The sequence below is a fragment of the Danio aesculapii genome, chromosome 8 (genome assembly GCF_903798145.1).
Source record: "Danio aesculapii chromosome 8, fDanAes4.1, whole genome shotgun sequence".
NCBI classification, from domain to species: domain Eukaryota; kingdom Metazoa; phylum Chordata; class Actinopteri; order Cypriniformes; family Danionidae; genus Danio; species Danio aesculapii.
Window position 1 is genome coordinate 26,882,930 of NC_079442.1, and position 20,448 is coordinate 26,903,377.

At 36.7% G+C, this 20,448-nt stretch overlaps 1 protein-coding gene across 4 annotated transcripts in view; it reads left to right on the forward strand.

The window, feature by feature from the left end:
- Positions 1-20,448, forward strand: part of kazna (kazrin, periplakin interacting protein a) — an 84,915-nt gene that overhangs the window by 21,227 nt on the left and 43,240 nt on the right. For 3 of the 4 annotated variants that reach the window (XM_056463511.1, XM_056463510.1, XM_056463512.1), the window contains one exon: positions 2,239-2,322. In XM_056463511.1, coding sequence (XP_056319486.1) covers positions 2,239-2,322 — 84 coding nt within the window. Of the gene's footprint in view, positions 1-2,238; positions 2,323-13,608; positions 13,699-20,448 lie in introns of those variants that run through there. The other variant, XM_056463513.1, reaches the window with a different exon arrangement.

A 20,448-nucleotide genomic window follows, 5' to 3' on the forward strand; every position in this document is an offset into this window, starting at 1 on the left:
CTTAATACACGCAGGATGCAATACAAAAATATCTTTACATATGAAACAAAATTTAAAGGATTAAAATGTTACAATAAAAATGTTTTCTACATAAATATAAAAACCACTACCTCCATGCCTTCATGTCGGGGGACTTTTTTCAGTTTATTCATGACAATTTGTATTATTATTAGCAGTATTATTTATTGTATGCATATTTATATTTGTTTCAATCAAAAACAAGCTTAGATTTGTCCACCTGTCGGATTTTGGACCATATGGGGAATAGTATGTGTGTTTGGCTATAACCCAGTTTTTTGACCACACTTCATTAATATTGTTCATTTATTAATTTTCTTAAAATTAGAACTGAATTTAAAAATAGTTTTGAAACCAACCTTTGTGCTTAACATATGAAATTAAATATGTAGGCTAATCGATGTCTTATGTGGAGTGCGTACAACACCGTTTTCTTATCCATGAAAGTAAAGAGAAAGTAAAGAGGCCAAATGGAGGAGGCTCCTCCCTTATTCTCGCTGCAGATGGTCTGTTTAACTGTTTTCTCGCTAGTGAAGAGTTTAGTTTTTCCATGTACAAAGTCCACCATGTAAATAGCAAATGCACCATCGCGCAACGCAACTGACTCTTAAAGGGAATGAGAGATGAGACTCTGATTGGTTTAATATATGTTATGCTCAAAACACACACACAACTCATTAAGAGAATAAGCACAACCCTGTTAGACCATGCGCCGTGGTGCAAAGCCTATTGTTCCATCCTTAAAATAGCAAAAGTGGATTTGGACATGCCGTTAATGCTTTTGCGTGATGCACTTTACACTTTGCGCCTAGATTGTTAAAACAGAGCCCAGTATGTGCAATACCTGAAACTTTTTCACAATTTTATTAAAACCATTTCATGAAAATCACCATTTTTCCACCTCTGCCAGAAAAAGACATTAGTTTTGGGCCCTGTTACCTGGGCATCAGTTGCTTAGCAACCCCTGGTCATGCCCTGACTATGCTCCAGACTTCCTGTCAGAGAGACAGACGGGTTTTGACCTCTGAATGACACGTTTCAAACTTGACATCCTGACAGAGAACACATAAGCAATGTCAAATCTGCCTGCTGAACCAACTGTGAACCTTACTCTCGTCATCCTGGTCGGTTCCCATGGCAACGGGATGGTTATGATGCCTTGTGAATTCATTCGTCTTCTCAAGGATTTACATCAAGAATAAAAAAAAAATGCTCAAACTCGTTTATTAAAATGTTTAGTCGAATTTGAAGTGTTGACAGACATTGTTCTTCCATTTTCCTCCTAGTTTGACACGCTATTCCTCCCCCTCTCTCTTTGATCTTGTTTCTGTCTCTGTCTGGGAAACAACACATTTCATCCGTTCATCATCGATCTGTTAAACCCAGCAGGCAAGAGACACAAAGAGATGTTTTTTCTCTCAAATTGCCAAGCTGAGAACATCATTCGAACGCAAAACATTAACTTGGATTAAACCAGAACAATTCAAAAAGCATAGTGGCCTCAGACTTTATATGTCTTTTTAACAAGAACATTCAACCAGCTAAAGGTTTGGGGAAAAGACTGAAGAGAGGATGAGAAAAGGTATCTCGATGTCTTGGCACTTTAGTGATTTTATGTCACTCACAATCACAGAATCAATATTTTCCGAGTGCATGTGTACATGTGTGTTATGTGTAAGTGTTTTGAGCGGCTGACAGCTAAAGGACCTTATCACGCTCCTTTGAAGGATGTTGATCTTTGATGCTGCGCACCTGCTAAACAGGTTTTCTTATCCGTCAGTGCTGATATTACAGCGGGGTGATGGATGATCGCAAAACGCAACAGAAAGCATTTTTTAGGAAAAGTGAGAGAAGCCATTTCCTCAGCAAAGTAAAGCCGGCGATTTTGATTTATAAGATCATGCTCGTTTTAATTAGGTAAAGAAGCTTTCTAAGCATTGAAATCTATCTTGAAGGCGTTATAACAAGCATCCCGCGGCTGCGCCTCTATTTTGGCATTGATTTGTGCGTTAAATGCTTCCAGTTCCTTCTGCAGTGAGTGGTGTGATATTTCAGCCGGATCAGAGGTGAGATGCTGCGCTGGTGATAGCAGAGGTCATTTGAGCTGAACTCCAGACATTTATTTCACTATGATGTGAACTTCCTTCCATCCTCATCAATCCAGCGTAATCCTAATGATTCTAATGGTATGTATCTCTGTGTGTGTGTGTTTTCTTTCAGATGCACCGGTGCAGAGACAGAAAGCTCTGACAGAGCTCGGTCAAAAAGGTGACGTCGCTCCTCAAGAGACGTCGTTAGATAAAGGTAAGAATAGTACACATGCTGAAAAGCACGATAAGACCAAATCAGATAAGCACAAACACGCCACTAAAATGCATCGAATGGTGGAATGAAAATTAATGCGAGTGTGTGTGTGTCAGATTGAAACACACAGTGATATATGAGGCCCGAGAAGTAGAGAGTAGTGAATTTTCCTTAGCCGGAGAATGAACACACACACAACATCAGGCAGCAGACATAAATAATAACCTCAAATTGGATTGTCTGATGAGGCCTTCACAGTGGCGCAGTGGGTAGCACGATTGCTTCACAGCTAAAAGATCACTGGTTCGAGGCTCGGCTGGGTCAGTTGGCATTTCTGTGTTGAGATTGCACGTTCTGTTCGTGTTCGCGTGGGTTTCCTTTGGGTGCTCCAGTTACCCCCACAGTCCAAAGACATGCGGTATAATTGAATTGGGTAGGCTAAATTGGCCGTGGCGTATGTGTGTAAATGAGTGTGTATGGAGGTTTCCCAGTAATGGGTTGCAGCTGGAAGGGCGTCCGCTGCGTAAAACATATGCTGGATAAGTTGGTGGTTCATTCTGCTGTGGCGACCCCAGATTACTAAAGGGACTAAGCCGAAAAGAAAATGAATGAATGGATCGTCGAATTGACTTTTTCTGACAACTATACACATATTTTTACTTTACCGTTGTAAATGTTTTTGTTTTTGGTCATTATTATTATTATATACTTTTAAAAAAAGAAGTCTATTAGTGTTGTAATATAAATAAAAGTGAATATATGCTTAATGTAAAGTGGCAGGCGACACGGTGGCTCAGTGCGAGAAGATTGCTGGTTCAAATCCCAGGTGATTCAGTTGGCATTTCTGTGTGGAGTTTGCATGTTTTCCCTGTGTTCACCTCCGGGTGCACCGGTTTCCCTCACAGCCCAAAGACATACGCTATAGGTGAATTGAATAAACAAAATTGTCCGTAGTGAATGAGTGTGAATGGGTGAATGAGGGTTGCAGCTGGAAGGTCATCCGCTGCGTAAAACATATGCTGGAATGGTTTGTGACGCATAACTGATCACCAAATGGTCTGAGAGATTCATCACTACCAGAGATTCGTACACTAACTATAGTTGCACAATTCCATCAGTAGGATCCATTACCTTTGTCTTGTGGTTGGTTTGTGTAATACATTTTTCGTTTATGCTGTATTTATTAAGAGAACATTTGTCATCAACTATTGTGATAATCACTCTCACTTTCAGAGGTACTAAGTGAAGTTTCTAAACTAATTTTGGGAAATAGAGACTAAGCTATGCCAATAATGCTGAAATTTGACAAAAGAATTAAGTGGATTGCAACATTTTGCTGTTGGTAATTATTATTATCATTTATTATTATTATCTACTTTTTAACAGAGTGCTCACTAATGCCAAGGTTCTCCCAAGTGCTCACTAATGCCAACAGGTTTTGAGAAATCGCTGACAAATGCCTGAAATTACAGGAAAATTGAAGCTCGTTCACGCAAGTAAAAATCACACAGTGTGAACTATCAAAGACGTGAGCTGAGAGAATCGCAGATGAGTCGCCGATGCCAGTGAGATATTTGGCTAACTAAATATCTGGAGCTGCGGGTGATTCAAATCATGTCGTGTGAAATGTGTTCTGATTAAAAATAACATTGCTGATTACCTACAGCCAATGAGAGAGCAGCATTCACTAGTGTGGGTATCTGCAGGCCAGGGATGTTGGGGAGAAGTTAAAAGCGCTCATTTTCAGTTTATATGGACCCAAGAAATGGAGAAAAAACTAGTGTGAATTTGGCAGAAGCACCTGTGTCTGTTTGACGTGTTATCTGAGCAATATCACAACCTGGATGAAACAGAAAAAAGTTAAGGAGAAATTGCTAATTCCCTTCAAAAGCCAGGTGAGCAAAATAAGTACATTTTCTACCCCACTAAAAGCTTCTTTCTCTTTATGTAATTAATGTCAAAAGATATACAATGTGACCTTGCGTTGTTTCAATGTCACTTCTCGCGTTTGTTTAGTTGCGAGACGTGTTTTGGGCAAGGTCGTCGGTTTCTATTTTAAAGTCAGCAGTGTGAAACCCTCTGTCACCGGTACATCCTGCAGTGTAAACAAAGCAGTGACAAAATGCTACCCCAGATAATCATGCAGTGTGAAAACACATGTGACACGACTATTTTAAAAATCGTGCAGTCTGAATTCAGCATTAGGCTGCATTTGTGTTAAAACAATTTTTACTGTAATAATTTTGTGAAATGTTATTATATTTATAGTTACTAGTTACTGTAATTAGTCTAATTTCGATAGCACTTCCAAGTAATAATCTATTTTGAGTAAGATCCGGTTACTGCAACTGTAAGCTTTTCTAGTAATTTCATCATTGTCTATGCAGTTATGAGAACTGCTGTGAATCTGAATCAGCTGCCAGTTCATTTCCTCTCTGGCTTGCTTGTTTATTATTTTCCATGACAGTGAAAAGTACATGACATGTGCTGGACTGAACCTGCATCCCTGAGAGCCACAGTGCTCTGATGCCTTGTTATTGTGGAGATTCAGCTTTAGAGCACCTGAAAATCATCTGAAAGTGTAGTTGGTTACTTCATATGTCAGTCGGGTGACTGTCAAGTTCCTATTTAAATGGCTGGAATAAGATGCATTGTGGAGAAGCGGTCCGGTCTGTCTATGCAAGGCTGCACACATTCACTCTCTAGCGAACATGTCAGCAGCCTGTCACCCTCTTTGCAGTTAGCTTTTTCTCCACATCCTATCATATAGGTAGAATAAAAAGAGAAGAGATGGTAGAGTGGTTGAGAATAAAGCTATAAGCATCTTATGAAGGAATCATTGTTTTTTTTTGTTTTTTTTACGGTGGCCATAATGAAATGAACACGACTTTTAGATTGCGATTAGTATAAAGTGTTCACATCACATGTAACCAATACTGAGAGCTTTAACTTGTGCCATATGACCGCTGTACTACTTGACATATTAATGCATATTAATTTTGCCGTTCCCATGGAAATGCATAAAAGACCTGGAGCACCCCGAGTAGAATGTTATGGGCTGTCATCTCATAATTATGATAATTACATCAAGCTGTGAATGCTACATAAAGGATTTACATATTTGTTGTAATCATTTTCAGCTCATTTGAATTGGTGTTGTAATATGAATAGAAGTGAATATATGCTTAATGTAAAGTGGGAAAGGGTTGTTGTCTCATCACATTGATATAAATAGCATGAATTACATGTAGCACATAGTTTATCTGATGTTTTCATTTATAAAGAAGTTTTGAAAATGAGAAATTTCGCTACTTGCATCTTACCTTACACACTTTCAATTTTAAAGGTGCCATATACGGCATTAGATCAATATCAGTTCTCTGATAGCTACATGTATATCTAGGTTTGGGGCTTAGGCGAGTTCAAAAATGCTCATTTATTACTCTGTAAATTATCCCTACAATCAGACGGACCATACTTGACCATATTTGGATCGATTATGAATATTAATGAGCTCTAGCATGCAGCTCTCACAGACACACACACAGCATGACATATGCTGAACACCCAAAGGAGAAAGATTCCTAGTTAAGTCTTTTTAACTTAATGGGTGGAGGTTTATTTTAACATGGAGAGAGTGAACTCTAATATTAACCCATCAGAGTTACGTTAACCTATTTTGCTCATTAGATCTGTTTTGGATGAAGACTAAAAGACAAAAGAGGCAAATTGAGATCTATTGTGTTGTATTTTTAAGCTTTAATGTCAAAGAAAACAGTCAGAAATGTATATAAACCTCTGCATAAACAGATGAGGCGTGCACATGATGTAATGATCTTAAAGCTACATATAAGTCTGTGTTCTCTAAATGACGAGGCTGCTTCTCAGGTCTGAATGAACAACCTAAAGTACTCGCAAATGAAATGGGCATTGCCCATGAGTCACGAAACAGTCTGCTTTGTGTTCTGATTGGCCACTGGGGTTTTACACTTGTGGAATTTACATGAGAACAAGTAAACCGTGGTGTCTAAGGCTCACGTTATATTTTCATATACTGATCTTTTATTATTCGACTATGCTTAGGTATACCCACATATTTGTGTCATGCTAGAATTCATCTTTGCTATCAGGTTTGAGTAATTTATCGGGGAATACCTTTACCTTCATGTATATGGCCATTATGGCCTTGCCATATTAATCACTTTTACACACTTTTTTTTTTCCAGAAAAAAATTCACTAATATTAGGGCTGCACAATATATCGTTTGAGCATCGATATTGCAGTGTGTGCGTTCGCAATATTTACATCGCAAAACATGCAATGTTTAGTTAGGACTATAGATGACCCGAAACCACAGTTCAAAACACACAAGACTGGTGGAGACACTGCAGAATTGAACTGTAATAGAGTGAAAGTTTATCATCTGCATGTGTATTTAAGGCCTGTGACTGTGAACATTTGAAGAAAGTTTAAAGCATTTTAGTAGTGCATAAAAGGCGTTGCGGTGGCGCAGTGGGTAGCACTTTCGCTTCACAGCAAGAAGGTTGCTGGTTCAAGCCCCAGCTGGGTGAGTTGGCATTTCTCCCAGTGTTCGCGTGGGTTTCCTCAGGGTGCTCCAGTTTCCCCCACAAGTCCAAAGGCATGTGGTTAGAGGTGAATTGGGTATGCTAAAATTGACTGAAGTGTAGTGTGTGTGACTGAGTGTGTATGGATGTTTCCCAGTGATGGGTTGCAGCTGGAAGGGCATCCGCTACAGACAACATGTGCTGGATACGTTGGCTGTTCATTCCACTGTGGTGACCCCTGATTGATAAATGGACTAAGCCGAAAAGAAAATGAATGAGTAGTGCATAAAGGAGTTTCATAAAGATTAATTTGATTAAATTATTTATATGGGCAAGTCTATAAAGTGCTATTTTACATTTGATTATTCAATTCTGTACCTGAATACTGTTGCTCTCTCCAGACAACCATAAAGCTCGGTTTAATTCACTTTAATATTTGCTCAGTTTTATTTATGACTGTAGTTTATGTATATAATAAATTACATTAAATATATATTCATATTTTTCTCCCCTACAAAATCATAACAAGTAATGCAAATAGAGCTTTTTAAATCATCTGGTGAAATTATAACTCAATATATATCGCAGAAAAAAAAATCACAATGTAAAATTTTTCCAATATAGTGCAGCCGTTAAGATCTAATATCAGAACAGTGCTTTTTTTTTTAAACATATACCAAGATAGATTTTTCCAGAATGAGATGTTGTGGCATTACCATTAAATTGCTGGAATTCTGCTGTGTGAACGCAGAAGGAAAATTGCTGTTGCGAGCATGTACAAGTTCAGAGCACACTGATGTGAGTCATTTACTCTGAGCCAATCAGAATTTTCTGATGACAATGATGCATTCACTCATGCTATTAATGAAAATAAAAGCCTTTGAATCCTTTGTCCAGGCACATTGAGTTGCTGCTTGTTAATCGTACAATGCTCCTACTCAATGTCCTTTCTTAGTGCCAACTGTGGGAGAAAAATGATCAATAAAATGCTTACGATAAACTGCTGTGAATTTAACAAAGCCTTGTTTTTGGCCGTGCGGTGCACGTGCAATTGAAGGGGAGTGCCATTTATTAACTGGTGAGTCAGATTTCGGTACAACACCAATAGTTTTTTTTTGTTCCAACGAGGGTCTTGCAAGCTCTAGCACGTACTTAAATACAGGGGTCTCAAACTCAAATTGGCAGGGGGCCATATCAGTGACTGACAATTCATAGGAGAGCAGTTTTAACATTCTAGCACATGAAAAAAAGGGGAAACCTTATGTTATTGATGCACTTAGACATTCTTCCCCAGAGTATCAAAGCTCCATCTTTTTGTTTCTAGCTGTACATATTGAAAGGGGAGTTTAAATTGTTATGAAAATATTACAATTTAATAATAGGCAGAATAATAATTATTATAATTATTCTGTCCCAATCAATTAACCAATTAACCAAAAGTTTAACAGATAGTGTAAGACAGCAGAATGCAGTTTGGGTAACTTTATTGACTTTACTGGCAATTGTTCTTCTCAATATCTTTCTTTTTTGTAAAACTACAACACAGAGGGGAAAAGTACATATTCACATTCACTTTAACATGTTTAATTTAGCCAGCAGTAAAATTTTACTAATGCACATTTTTCATTCAATTCTTAATATGCTTATTAGGAAAATCTATTAATGAGAGCATTTGAATCAAATATTAGCAAAATTATTATATTTACACAACCAGCATAACATGTAAGTTATGAAGAGGTGTTTGTGCACAAAATACAAGTGGTATAAAACTGCTTATGACCCTTCAATATTTGCAAAAATATAGCTTGAATAAAAATAAAGCACTTACCGACATATATTTCAACGTTTAAATCAGCCCCAAAAAATAATCGCCATGTGCGTTTCTCTTGACCGCACACTGAGGGAAACCGAAAGTAACATATAATACAGTACTTTAAATGTCCAGTAGGTGGTGGTCAAAACCACAAGTGTATATGCGACTGCACAACAATGATAGTGATTCAAAAATAATTGTTTTATTGGGCTGAATCTTGTTATATTTTTGACGTCAGTTGTGGGCCGAAGGAAGGAGAAGGGTGGGCCGCAAATGGCCCAAGGGCCGGCAGTTTGAGACCCCTGCACAAACATATTTCATGGCATGCAAAAGTGTTCCATTCACATCTCTTTAACAGAGTTTTTCAATCAAAACACTTTTCCATCTATCCATGTTTGTCTCGTACACCTCTGTGGCCATGTTTAAGCATAGCTCCAGATAATGTCAATGCTTTCGGATGCTAGCGACAACATTTTTCTCCTATAGTTCAGTATTTTGGGACAAACGCAACTGCATGAATGTTAAAGTTTGAAATAAATATGAAACCATGAACAAAAAGACTTGCTTCCTTCATGTTTACAAAAACAAGCACAGCTGTTTAGAGCTTTTTTTTATTATTTTTTTATTTGCCTAACACAACAATTTAGGCCAAACTCAACCCAAACATAATCTTGCGCAAACTGACTGAGACATGTCAGATATACAGTGAATCAAATATAAAGCCATTAAATTACACAAAACAAACAAACAAACAAAAACATTTATAAAATAACTTAACAAAAAAAGAACAACATACTGTGCAGACATCAAACAGAAACTCTGTAAGGGGTTAAATAAAACCATATTCTTGAAACTAATCATACAACTATTTAGACTTCTCGCCCTTCATTATTTTTCAAGCTTCTACATGGATTCTACTCCTTTTCAAAGACAATCTATTGAAGAACTGTTTTCAAAATTTTGCATTTATGAATGAAGAATTTAAGTAAAATAAATAAACAATTTGCAGTCAAGATATTTGCAATTTGCAGTCAGCCTCTTTACTGTCCAAATGTACTTCAAATTTCATAATGTCCCAACAAATGGAAGGAAACATTGAAATACTGTATATTGTTTTATCCAGTTGTCCACATCAGACTAGAAAGGATTAACCAAATTACAATGAAGAAATGGATGTTCAACAGTTTCAATATCACTATTTCCAAATTGGCAAACATTAAAATTCACATTAAATCTTTTACTCAGAAACTCCTTTGCAGGGTAAATATCGTACATAATTTTAAAATGTACTACTTTGTTTTTTGGAGGAAATGTCAAATATTTGCATATTTTGCTAATTTTCTTAACTAAATTCTTATTAAAAAGTATCATTTCTTTTAATAGGACCAGGATAGCATTCCTGTATGAGACACTTTCTTATAAATGTATTTGTACATTTCTTGTCCACAAAATTTTACTTGCCTAATTTAATATTCATCATTTTTGCTGTGACAGTGGAATAAACTAGGATCTCTTTTACATATTAATATATGACAAGGAAATGCATCTAATTACTTTCTATAATCTTTTTTAAGTCATTTAGAGCTAATTTCTGGTTGATTATGTCACAGAATTTACAGGAATTGATATGTGAAGGCTGCATTTCCTGACAAATTGAGGAATTCCCATTGCCTGCGTGAACAGCACGTTTCTGAAATGACCAGTAAAGTCATTCAAGAAATTTTATGGCAATTTACTGGCATTACTGTGTGAATGGGCTATTGTCTTAGTGTTTTCTTGGCCCTGACTGTGGATTGACTCGTGGAGACTCTAATCTAATTCAGGTTCTCTTATCACTGGCTTTGAATCAATGGTTATAAATTATGGATCAGTTGATTCATCTGTGGCTACACTTCTTATATCACTCCTTTCTACACTATCAGTTGTTTACTCTCCTTCTGTTTTTACCCCTGGATCATGTTGTCAACTCATGTTACCTTTTGTGAGTGTCTTATAGTAGATCATATACTGTTGCATAAATGCTGTTTCTGTTGCTCGGAGTATAGAATCGCTGCTGTCAGAAAGTGATGCCAGCTTGTAGTCTTTGGTTGGCACAGCAGTTGACCACACTTTACATTGCTTTGTGTAAGTGGGATTGTATGTGTGTGTGTGTGTCCATCCTGTTGACAGGTGTAATGTCTGTGTTGACAAACTATCCTGAGGGATCTGTAAAATTTAGCCCAGTGTTGAAAAGCAACACAGCTGCAATCAGGCCTGCAGATTTTGTGTGTGTGTGTGTGTGTGTGTGTGCGTGTGTGCGTGTGTGCGTGCGTGCGTGCGTGCGTGCGTGCGTGCGTGCGTGCGTGCGTGCGTGCGTGCGTGCGTGCGTGCGTGCGTGCGTGCGTGCGTGCGTCAGTTTTGGTTTGTGTATGCGAGGGAAATATGTGTGCAGTATTGTGTGCACAGCCATTGACATTTGTGGCAGAAGCTCAGTTTTTACAACATAATGCTGTCAATGTGAAAGTCATTGGTTCAATTCCAAAATAAAAAAGATGCAAATCAATTAAAAAACAAACTGTATGTCACTTTAGGGGACGTTTGCCAAATTAACAGTTGTGAACTTTTTCTCTTCATAGTACATATACAGTAGTGCTGGTCTGTTTTTTGACAAAAGAAGCAGTTACTATTCTAACATTTACTGTTCAAAAGTGAATACTTTTATTCAACAGGGGTTGGTTAAATAAATCAAAAGACTCGCACTTAATGACTATAATTTTTTTTTAGAATTATAAACTCTTTAGGAAATGTATTTCTCATTTTTAGTTAATTCATCATTGACCATATTGTCAAATTTTATCAAAAATATATCTGTGTGTGTGTATGAGTCTATTTAGAGGTTTTGTTTTAAATTTAACAGTGACTGCGTTTACATGAACATCAGTAATCGAATTATTTGCCTTAATCAAATAAGACAATAATATGATAAAGGTGTTTACATGAGTTACTTTTTGATTGTTCTTTTCATCCTTTCTCTCCTGGAGTTTCATGTAATTTCTGTTTTAACAGCAGTTTGGCACTTTCACTTTCATTCAGGAACATTTCATGCTTGCAGGTATTGGATGCGAGTAAGAATTAAGGACTAGTGGAAGCATGTTGTTTTAAATTAATTTGATACCGCACGCCGAATGAAAGAAAACAAAATCTCCACATTTCGCAGTGTGTGTGTCTGTGGTCCTTTACTGACTCAGTAGGTGCAGAGAATATTGTCAAACCAACACAATTTCACAGCAATTCGTAACTTTTAGATTTAGTGGCTAATTTGTATGAATTCATGCGATTTCATTAGTACAATTTAGTATGATTTGCTTATCCCCCAATGATGGTTGAGCGGGGTTGGGTGGCACGCTTGAACTCGTATGAATTCGTACGGATTAGCCACTAAACTGACAAAACGTAAAATACTTATGTTTTCCCATAAGATCAGGCGGTCAAACAGCCATGTGTGTATAGACGATCCTGTTGGTATTATTTTACCAAATAATTTACCAAATTTACCAAAAAATGGTAATGGTTTGATTGCGGTGTTTAAATGTCTGTATTGCACTTCAGTAATGCGACTAAAATCGGCATACTCCACATGTCCTAATCCCATTTCTGTCGAGTTTGATTATGACTTTAGTCAGATTAATGCCATCAAAAATCACTGTTTACATGGTGGACTCTTAATCAGAGTATTGTCTTAATCCATCCGCTTGTTAAGTCATGACGTATGGATTACTGTTTCCAGGTCCAAGCTGCTAGACATTTGAATTGAGAAAATATTTGTTTATGACCACTTTTTAGTCCTATCACACATTAAAGTTTATTTTATATAGAATTATGGTGTACCTTGCAATCTCTGGACTTGCTGCCTCACAAATAACAAAATTGTAACAATTTCTAAAAAAATTTCCACTTTCTGGCCATCAGATATTAGGCATGGATATATAAATATATATATTTTTAAAATATATATATCGCGATCATGATTTTCGAAAGTATTACAGCGCTTTGTAAACGTTTATTATGACCATTTGATGAGTCTCCCTTTACAGTTTGAGCTACTGAAGTTGACAAAAAAAAACAACAGAGACCCATGTTGACATGTGCGCATCATAACCTCTGGAGAGAAAAACACAGTGGACAAAGAGGAATCTTTCAAGTGAATGTATACACACTTCAAATGTAGTGGACTTTAAAAGGTTGTGCATCCAATTTTAGGCTTACGCTAACAACCAGGGGTTTCCTGTAGCTTATTTTGAGAGCACTGTGTTACCTGTGGATTGTAACTTCTATGTGTGTGTGTATATGTGTGTGTGGTTTCTTCTTACTGGAATCTGGAAAGTGAGAGTGCAGTGTGTATTTGTCTGCGTGTGTTTCTGAAAAGAGAGTCATTACCTGCTTGAAATTCTGCACCTTGACCTTAGATCCTTCCTTTATTTTACCAGTGTGTGTGCGCCTGTGTGAGTGCATGGGTTTTTGTGAATATAAGGACACACAAATTTGTATTATGACATGGGTTTTACAAGGAAAAGGTGACATGAGGAAATTGGCTCATGTCGGCATTTTTTTTTTTTTAAAGTTAGAAGAGCAAAACGCTGAAGGCTGAAAACAAAACTGCGCAAAGTTTACATCCTGGTGTAGGGCGATAGGAAATACAGCTTGAACCATATAAATGCATTACACCTCTGGAATGTCTCCACAATTCACAAAAACGCACCTCAGTGTCTGTAAGTGCCCATGCATCTGTGTGTTTGTCTGTGTGTTTGTGTGTGTGTCAGTTGTGGCTCCTCCTCTTGGAGCACAGAAGGCAGGCTGAGGATGGTTTCTATCAGTGTAGCAGCAGGATTGGCTCTTGGCAGGTGAAGAGAGAGTTTGAGCTTTTCAGTTTAGTTTGCTGTTGGTTTCAGTGTTAGTCCGGCTTCTTTCAGTCATTTGTTTGACTTGGTGGAGACAGAAAGGATGAGAGGTGAACGTGGGTGAGTAAACCAATGATTATCAGCTTTTCCCTCAGGCTGGAGAGAAGCAAAAATTTCTTTGTAGCTGCATGACTGGTTTCACTGGGAGAGGATGTGCGTGTGTATGTGTGTGTGTGTGTGTTCAGATGATGCATTGGCTGATGTGATTCAAGTGGCTTTCAAAGTTTGTTTTTGTGAATGCACTGAGACATAAGAATAGACTATTACATCATCAGGTGTGTTTATATTCAAACAGACAGTCATGCTCACAGTCGCTCACATGTACATGAAGAAGAATTTAAACTTCATATTAAAAAAAGTGGAAAATGAACTTTTAGATGCTCTCGCTTATGTCCATTTAATGGTGTGCATAACAATAATAATTAGTAAAAATAATTCTTTATATTATCTATTTATATTTATATTATTTGTTTATTTGGTAGGGACAGTGTACATTAATTAGCATTGCTGCAAATGCACCAGAATTAGCCAGAAGGCTATTTTTCATTCGTTGTCCCTAGACAGGTGTTAAAATTGTCAACCTAAAAAACAATTCAAAATTCATACAATCAATCAAGCATATTTAAGAAGTACTAAAGTAGACAAACAGTTAAGGTCAGAATTATAAACCCCCTTGTTTATTTTTTTCCCCATTTTTGTTTAACGGAGAGAAGATTTCTTTAACACATTTCTAATCATAATAGTTTTAATAACTCATTTCTAATAACTGATTTATTTTATCTTTGTCATGATGACAGTAAATAATATTTGACTAGATATTTTTCAAGACACTTTTATAAAGCTTAAAGTGACATTTAAAGGCTTAACTAGGTTAATTAGGTTAACTAGGCATGTTAGGGTAATTAGTGAAGTGATTTTATAACGATGGTTTGTTCTGTAGACTATCAAAAAAGAATATAGCTTAAAGGGGCTTATAATTTTGACCTTAAAATGTCTTTAAAAAATTAAACTGCTTTAAAAAAAATTTACTTTTAAAAAAACTACTTTTATTCTAGCTGAAGTAAAACAAATAAGATTTTCTTCTGCAGAAAAAATATTATCAGACATACTGTGAAAATTTCCTTTTTCTGTTATACATCATTTGGGAAATATTTAAAAAAAGAAAAAAAATTCAAATAATTTCTATTATTTGGGCTAATAATTCTGACTTCAACTGTAGTTATGTAGATCTTAATAAAAGGTGTATATGTTCAAAATAAACTGAGAACACCAACATTACGTAATAGAAATAAGAATAGTTAAAACATATTTAAACAACGAATCATTAAGATGGAAGGCACAACTTCCTGGGTAACATGCTGGGTAGGTTTATGCTAATACGAATGATGACACGTCTGATGTTCTATAAACCAGATTTTTAAATGTTTTGCAACATATTGTATGAGGTTATTTCTCTGATGCTGCCAGGGGCAGAGTTCCACTCTTGTGCAGCTGTAACTGAAAAGGCACCCTGACCAAAGGCACTTTTCCGGAGTGGGACAATACAGTCTCCTCTAGCTGCCCCTCTTGTTGCTCTGTGTGTGGTGTTCCTTATGTTTACAAACTGACTGAGAGGTGGAGATGACAGACCATGAATAATTTCATACATCTGACAAATAATAAATGGTATTTAGCTAAACAGGATGTCACGGTGGCGCAGTGGGTAGCACAATCACCTCACAGCAAGAAGTTCGCTGGATCGTGCCTCGGCTTGGTCAGTTGGCATTTCTGTGTGGAGTTTGCATGTTCTCCCCATGTTCGTGTGGGTTTCCTCTGGTTGCTCTGGTTTCCACCACAGTCCAAATACATGTGGTACAGGTGAATTGGGTAGGCTAAATTGTCTGTAGTGTATGTGTATGAATGAGAGTGTATGGATGTTTCCCAGTGATGGGTTGCAGCTGGAAGGGCATCCGCTGTGTAAAGCATATGCTGGATAAGTTGGCAGTTCATTCCGCTGTGTCGACCCCTCATTAATAAAGGGACTAAGCCGAAAAGAAAATCAGTGAATGAATATACCTAAACATTAATATTGTTCATATTATGGATATACTGTAATACATTTATATTTTAGCAAGGTATTACATTTTAACTAGAATATGTGGATTTATTAAGCAATGTGTGATTTAATATTGCATAAATATAAAAATTATTTGATAATAATAATAACAAAATCTAACATTTGATAAAAAATTGCATATAAATGTAGTAATATTAAAGAGCCCCTATTTTGCATTAAAAAGGTCATATTTTGATCCCCACCAACATGCTGATAGCATGCAAGTTCAAAAAGCATTTTTATTGTCTTATAATATGCATTTTATTTACCTAATTATCCCAGCGACTCCCATATGATTCGTTCAGCGATTCATTTGTTCCCAAACCCCTCCTTAGCGCGAAGCTAATCTGCGCTGATTGGTCCGATGACCCAGTCTGTTGCGACTCAGTCTGTCGACTGCGTTCAGCACGTGACCAATGCAGTCCAATGCAGGAATGCAATAAATACAGACCAGCATGTTACTCTACTCTTAAACTTATTAAGTATTAATCCACACAGTGGCAAAAGTTGAACTATTTTGAAAATTTACCGCGCCGCGTGTGTGTAGGAACCGCTGATGGTGGCCATAGCAAAGGCAAACAGCAGAGGATCGCCAGTTCAGAAAGGCACTTAAAATCGGTAAAGGAAGAAGCACGCGTCACATTTTTAACGAGGTTTTGGATGCGATATTTGAACATTTAAACAGATTTAACCTGATAGATACAGCACAAGCATTGATCTATAATATATGCAGGATTACAACTTATAACACACAATTAAACATATTTTGCAAACTGCACAAAACGAGGCAACAATTATAATGACACTTACATGTTATGATCCGGAGGAAGGAGAAACTGCTCCATATGAACTGTAACAGTTACTGACAAAGTCTCTGTCAGATGCGATTAAACAAAAGATCCGAACCCAACTCGATTCGTTTATTCAACTCCGAGTCAAATAGTTTGCTAAAGAATCAATAGTTTTAAACATGCTGCACTTTTAGATTAAACCCTCAGCTTTATGTTTTCATCCATTAGAGCTGTGTTACACGCTGCATGGAAGGCCATTTTCAAAAACCCATACTAGGGGCTCTTTAATGCTAATAGTTATAATAATAATATTTGTTAGTTTATTCAAAAGCAAGTATGTTTATGATATTATAAAATTGCATCTTAATATTTATATTACACAGTACAATGCATTTGCATAATTAGCTTGAGTTTGCTTTTTAATTTCTAAATAATTGAGTTAATTGGATGTTCTTTGTTAAATGCAGTAATACTGAAAATCTGGAGTAAATGAGTCTTAAAGTTCTCTGGCAAGAGGTAAATTTGCGACTTTAGGGAAATGTTTTGGTTTCTTGCCTGTCCAGATGAATCATGGAGAGAAACAAAACAGAAACAAGAAAACCTTTTATTTTACATGCCATGAGCATTCTGTTTCATTTAAAATGAATTTCAAAAGCATGCAGTCATGCAATAACATTTAGCAGTTTGCATCAATAATAACAACAACGATAAAACATTCTCTAAAAAAAATAGGCATAATTACAACATTCATTCATTCATTTTCCTTTAGCTTAGTCCCTTTATTCATCAGTGGTCGCCACAACGGAATGAACCGCCAGCTTATCCAGCATATGTTTTGCGCAGTGGATGCCCTTCCAGCTGCAACCCAGTACTGGCAAACATCCATACACACTCATTAACACCCACACTCATACACTACGGCCAATTTAGTTTATTCAGTTCACCTATAGCGCATGTGGGGGAAACCGGAGCACCCGGAGGAAACCCACACGAACATGGGGAGAACATGTAAACTCCACACAGAAATTCCAACTGGCCCAGCCAGAACTTGATCCAGTGACCTTCTTGCTGTGAGACGACAGTGCCAACCACTAAGTTACTGTGCTGCCCAATTACAACATTATATAAATAATTTTCTTCATAATAATATTGAAAATCTTTATTTTTATTTCATGAAAGTGTCATATTTCAGGATTAAATCAACACTGAAGTACTCCCACATACACATGACTTAATAGTAGGAGGAACACTGAAAATATCTTGTTTATTTCCTCGATTGATTTGTGAGAGTGACTCTACAGTAATAAATGTCCAGAAAAAGCATGATCGTTTATGAGAAAATAAATGGCTGTTATTTTTAAATGGCGTCAGCATTCTGTTTAATGTATAATTCATTTTTAAGAGCAGACAAAACCTTCATTGATGCAGTGTCGGGGAGCTGTTTGCATCAGAAGAGCGATAACACAGAGTGTGGAGGGACTATGGGAGATGTATTTATCACATTGGACAGGCCTGGCATCACTTCATCCCACTCGACATAAAATCAAGCACAGGCCTTCCAGGATAGACTAACGCACACACATATATACATAAATATACACTGCATATATATCCAGCGGCAGATATTGAACAAAAGCCAGTTTTGAACACTCATAACTACTGTCGTGTTTAATGGCTGTTTCGAGAGATTCTATTTCATGCATTTGCGATTTGATTTACATTTATTAAAGGTGCCTTGAATTAAAATCTGGATAGGCATAGCTGAATAGTAATGGTTGAATTCATGGGAATGACATACTGTGAGTCTCAAACACCATAGTTTCTTCATTCTCATGTAAATACAGTGAGTTTAAAATCCTGATGGAAAAAAACAGGCCAATCGGAACAAAACACAGACTGTTACATTGCACATAGGATTGTTAATATGCACATCTCAGGCTGCATTTGATTGGCTATGATGTTTCCTCGTGAGATTACAATAATGATAATTTAGCGCTTATTTGTAAGTTTATCTGAGCTTGTATTAAAACAAGCCAATCAGAACAAAACACAGACTGATACATTGCACAGAGGATCATTATTATGCACATCTCAGGCTGCATTTGATTGGCTGTTGCATTTCCTCATGGGATTACAACAATGGTCATTTATCGCTTATTTTTAGGTTTAGCTAAGCTTGTATTAAAACAGGCCAATCGAAACAAACCACAGACTGTTACATTGCACACAGGATCATTAATATGCACATCTCAGGCTGCATTTGATTGGCTATGATGTTTCCTCGTGAGATTACTACAATGGTAATTTATCGCTTATTTAAGGTTTATCTTAACTTGTATTAAAACAGGCCAATCGAACAAAACACAGACTGTTACATTGCACACAGGATCATTAATATGCACATCTCAGGCTGCATTTGGTTGGCTATGATGTTACCTAGTGAGATCACAATAATGGTTACTTATGGCTAAGGTTTAGATAAGCTTATATTATACTTTCTATTAATATGGGACTCTTACTTTGAAAACAGTACAGGCTTTTTTAGCAAGAGTAACGAAGCGCTCTGTTTACAGCTTGTCAGACCGTACAATGTAGGATAATCAATTTAAATTTTACTATTTTAGTGTTACATTTTAATATTATTTTTGTTATTTTAATGTGTATATTGAGAAATTTACAGCGTGTTTGTAATAAAGCAACAAACACATGTACGTTTGTAATGAGGCAACAAAGACATGTAAATTGCTGAAATTTAAGTGTCTATTTAAATGCACATCTGCGCATTATGACCAGAATCAGAAGGATTACGGGTCCATAAAGTTGTTCATATGTAAACAACGTTCAGTGTCTCTACAAACACAAGTGTTTGTTTCTATAACCACTCTTTACTTAAAAATACATGTCAAGTACATGTAAAATACAAAGAAATGCTTACCGGACACTTATACATAAGCATATAATTTTAAATGTTGCCTAAAGCTTTGTTTAAACAAAGGTCAGGGAACACATTATTTGTGGAACTACCAATAGAAAGTTGCCATTTTCCAGGTCATTTCTTCAGATGTCCATTAAAGTCATGTCATGAACCAGTGATGAATATATGCCTGTATTTGCTGTATTTGAATTCAATGCTCAGTCCTCCTCCAGTCATCTCCCTGAGGCCCACAGACTCATTTTGTGGTTGACTGCACTAATAGAATTAATCGAACCTTTCAGAACGTGGATATCAGATCTCTGCCCTTTTCTGCAGTGTCTTCAAAGGCCAAGACACTCAAAACTCTTTAAATTCCACGCAAATCCCACACATATGCCTCTCTCTGTTTCTCTCTCTGCTATTTTCTTTCTTTGTCATACTTAAATGTATTAATGTCACTGCTATGGCTAATAAAACATCAAGCTATGTGGCCTTTAGTTTAAAGTGGAACTGACAGGAAGAATGGCTCAGTAAAGTTAAATTAAGTCTCGCTTCATTTCCAGACACCATTTGGTTTGATTTTTTATTATTATTATTTAAGGCAAAGAATGTGAATAGGATCCTAAAATTGTGATTTATAGTTATGAAACAGCTCATGCTGCACGAGTTTCATAGTTTACCATCCAAGAAGATACATTAAAGAATGTTTGGAGACTGGTAACCATTGCCTACCATAGCATTCACATGCAAAGGCGACTAAAATGCTGTTTTATGCATTGCAGGTTAATACTTTTGTAAAGAATTTTGAATTTGCCAAGAAACACTATGTGATTGTTCATCTTACCCTCCACTATTGTTGTTTTGGTTGCCAAATACTAGTGATGGGTCGTTCTTAAACAATTTGTTCATTTTGAACAAATCTTTTATGCGACTCGAGAAACTCAGGGAGTGGATCGTTCATTCGTTCATGCGCACATTTGTTTAGGTGGAGGAGAAGATTAGTTTATTTT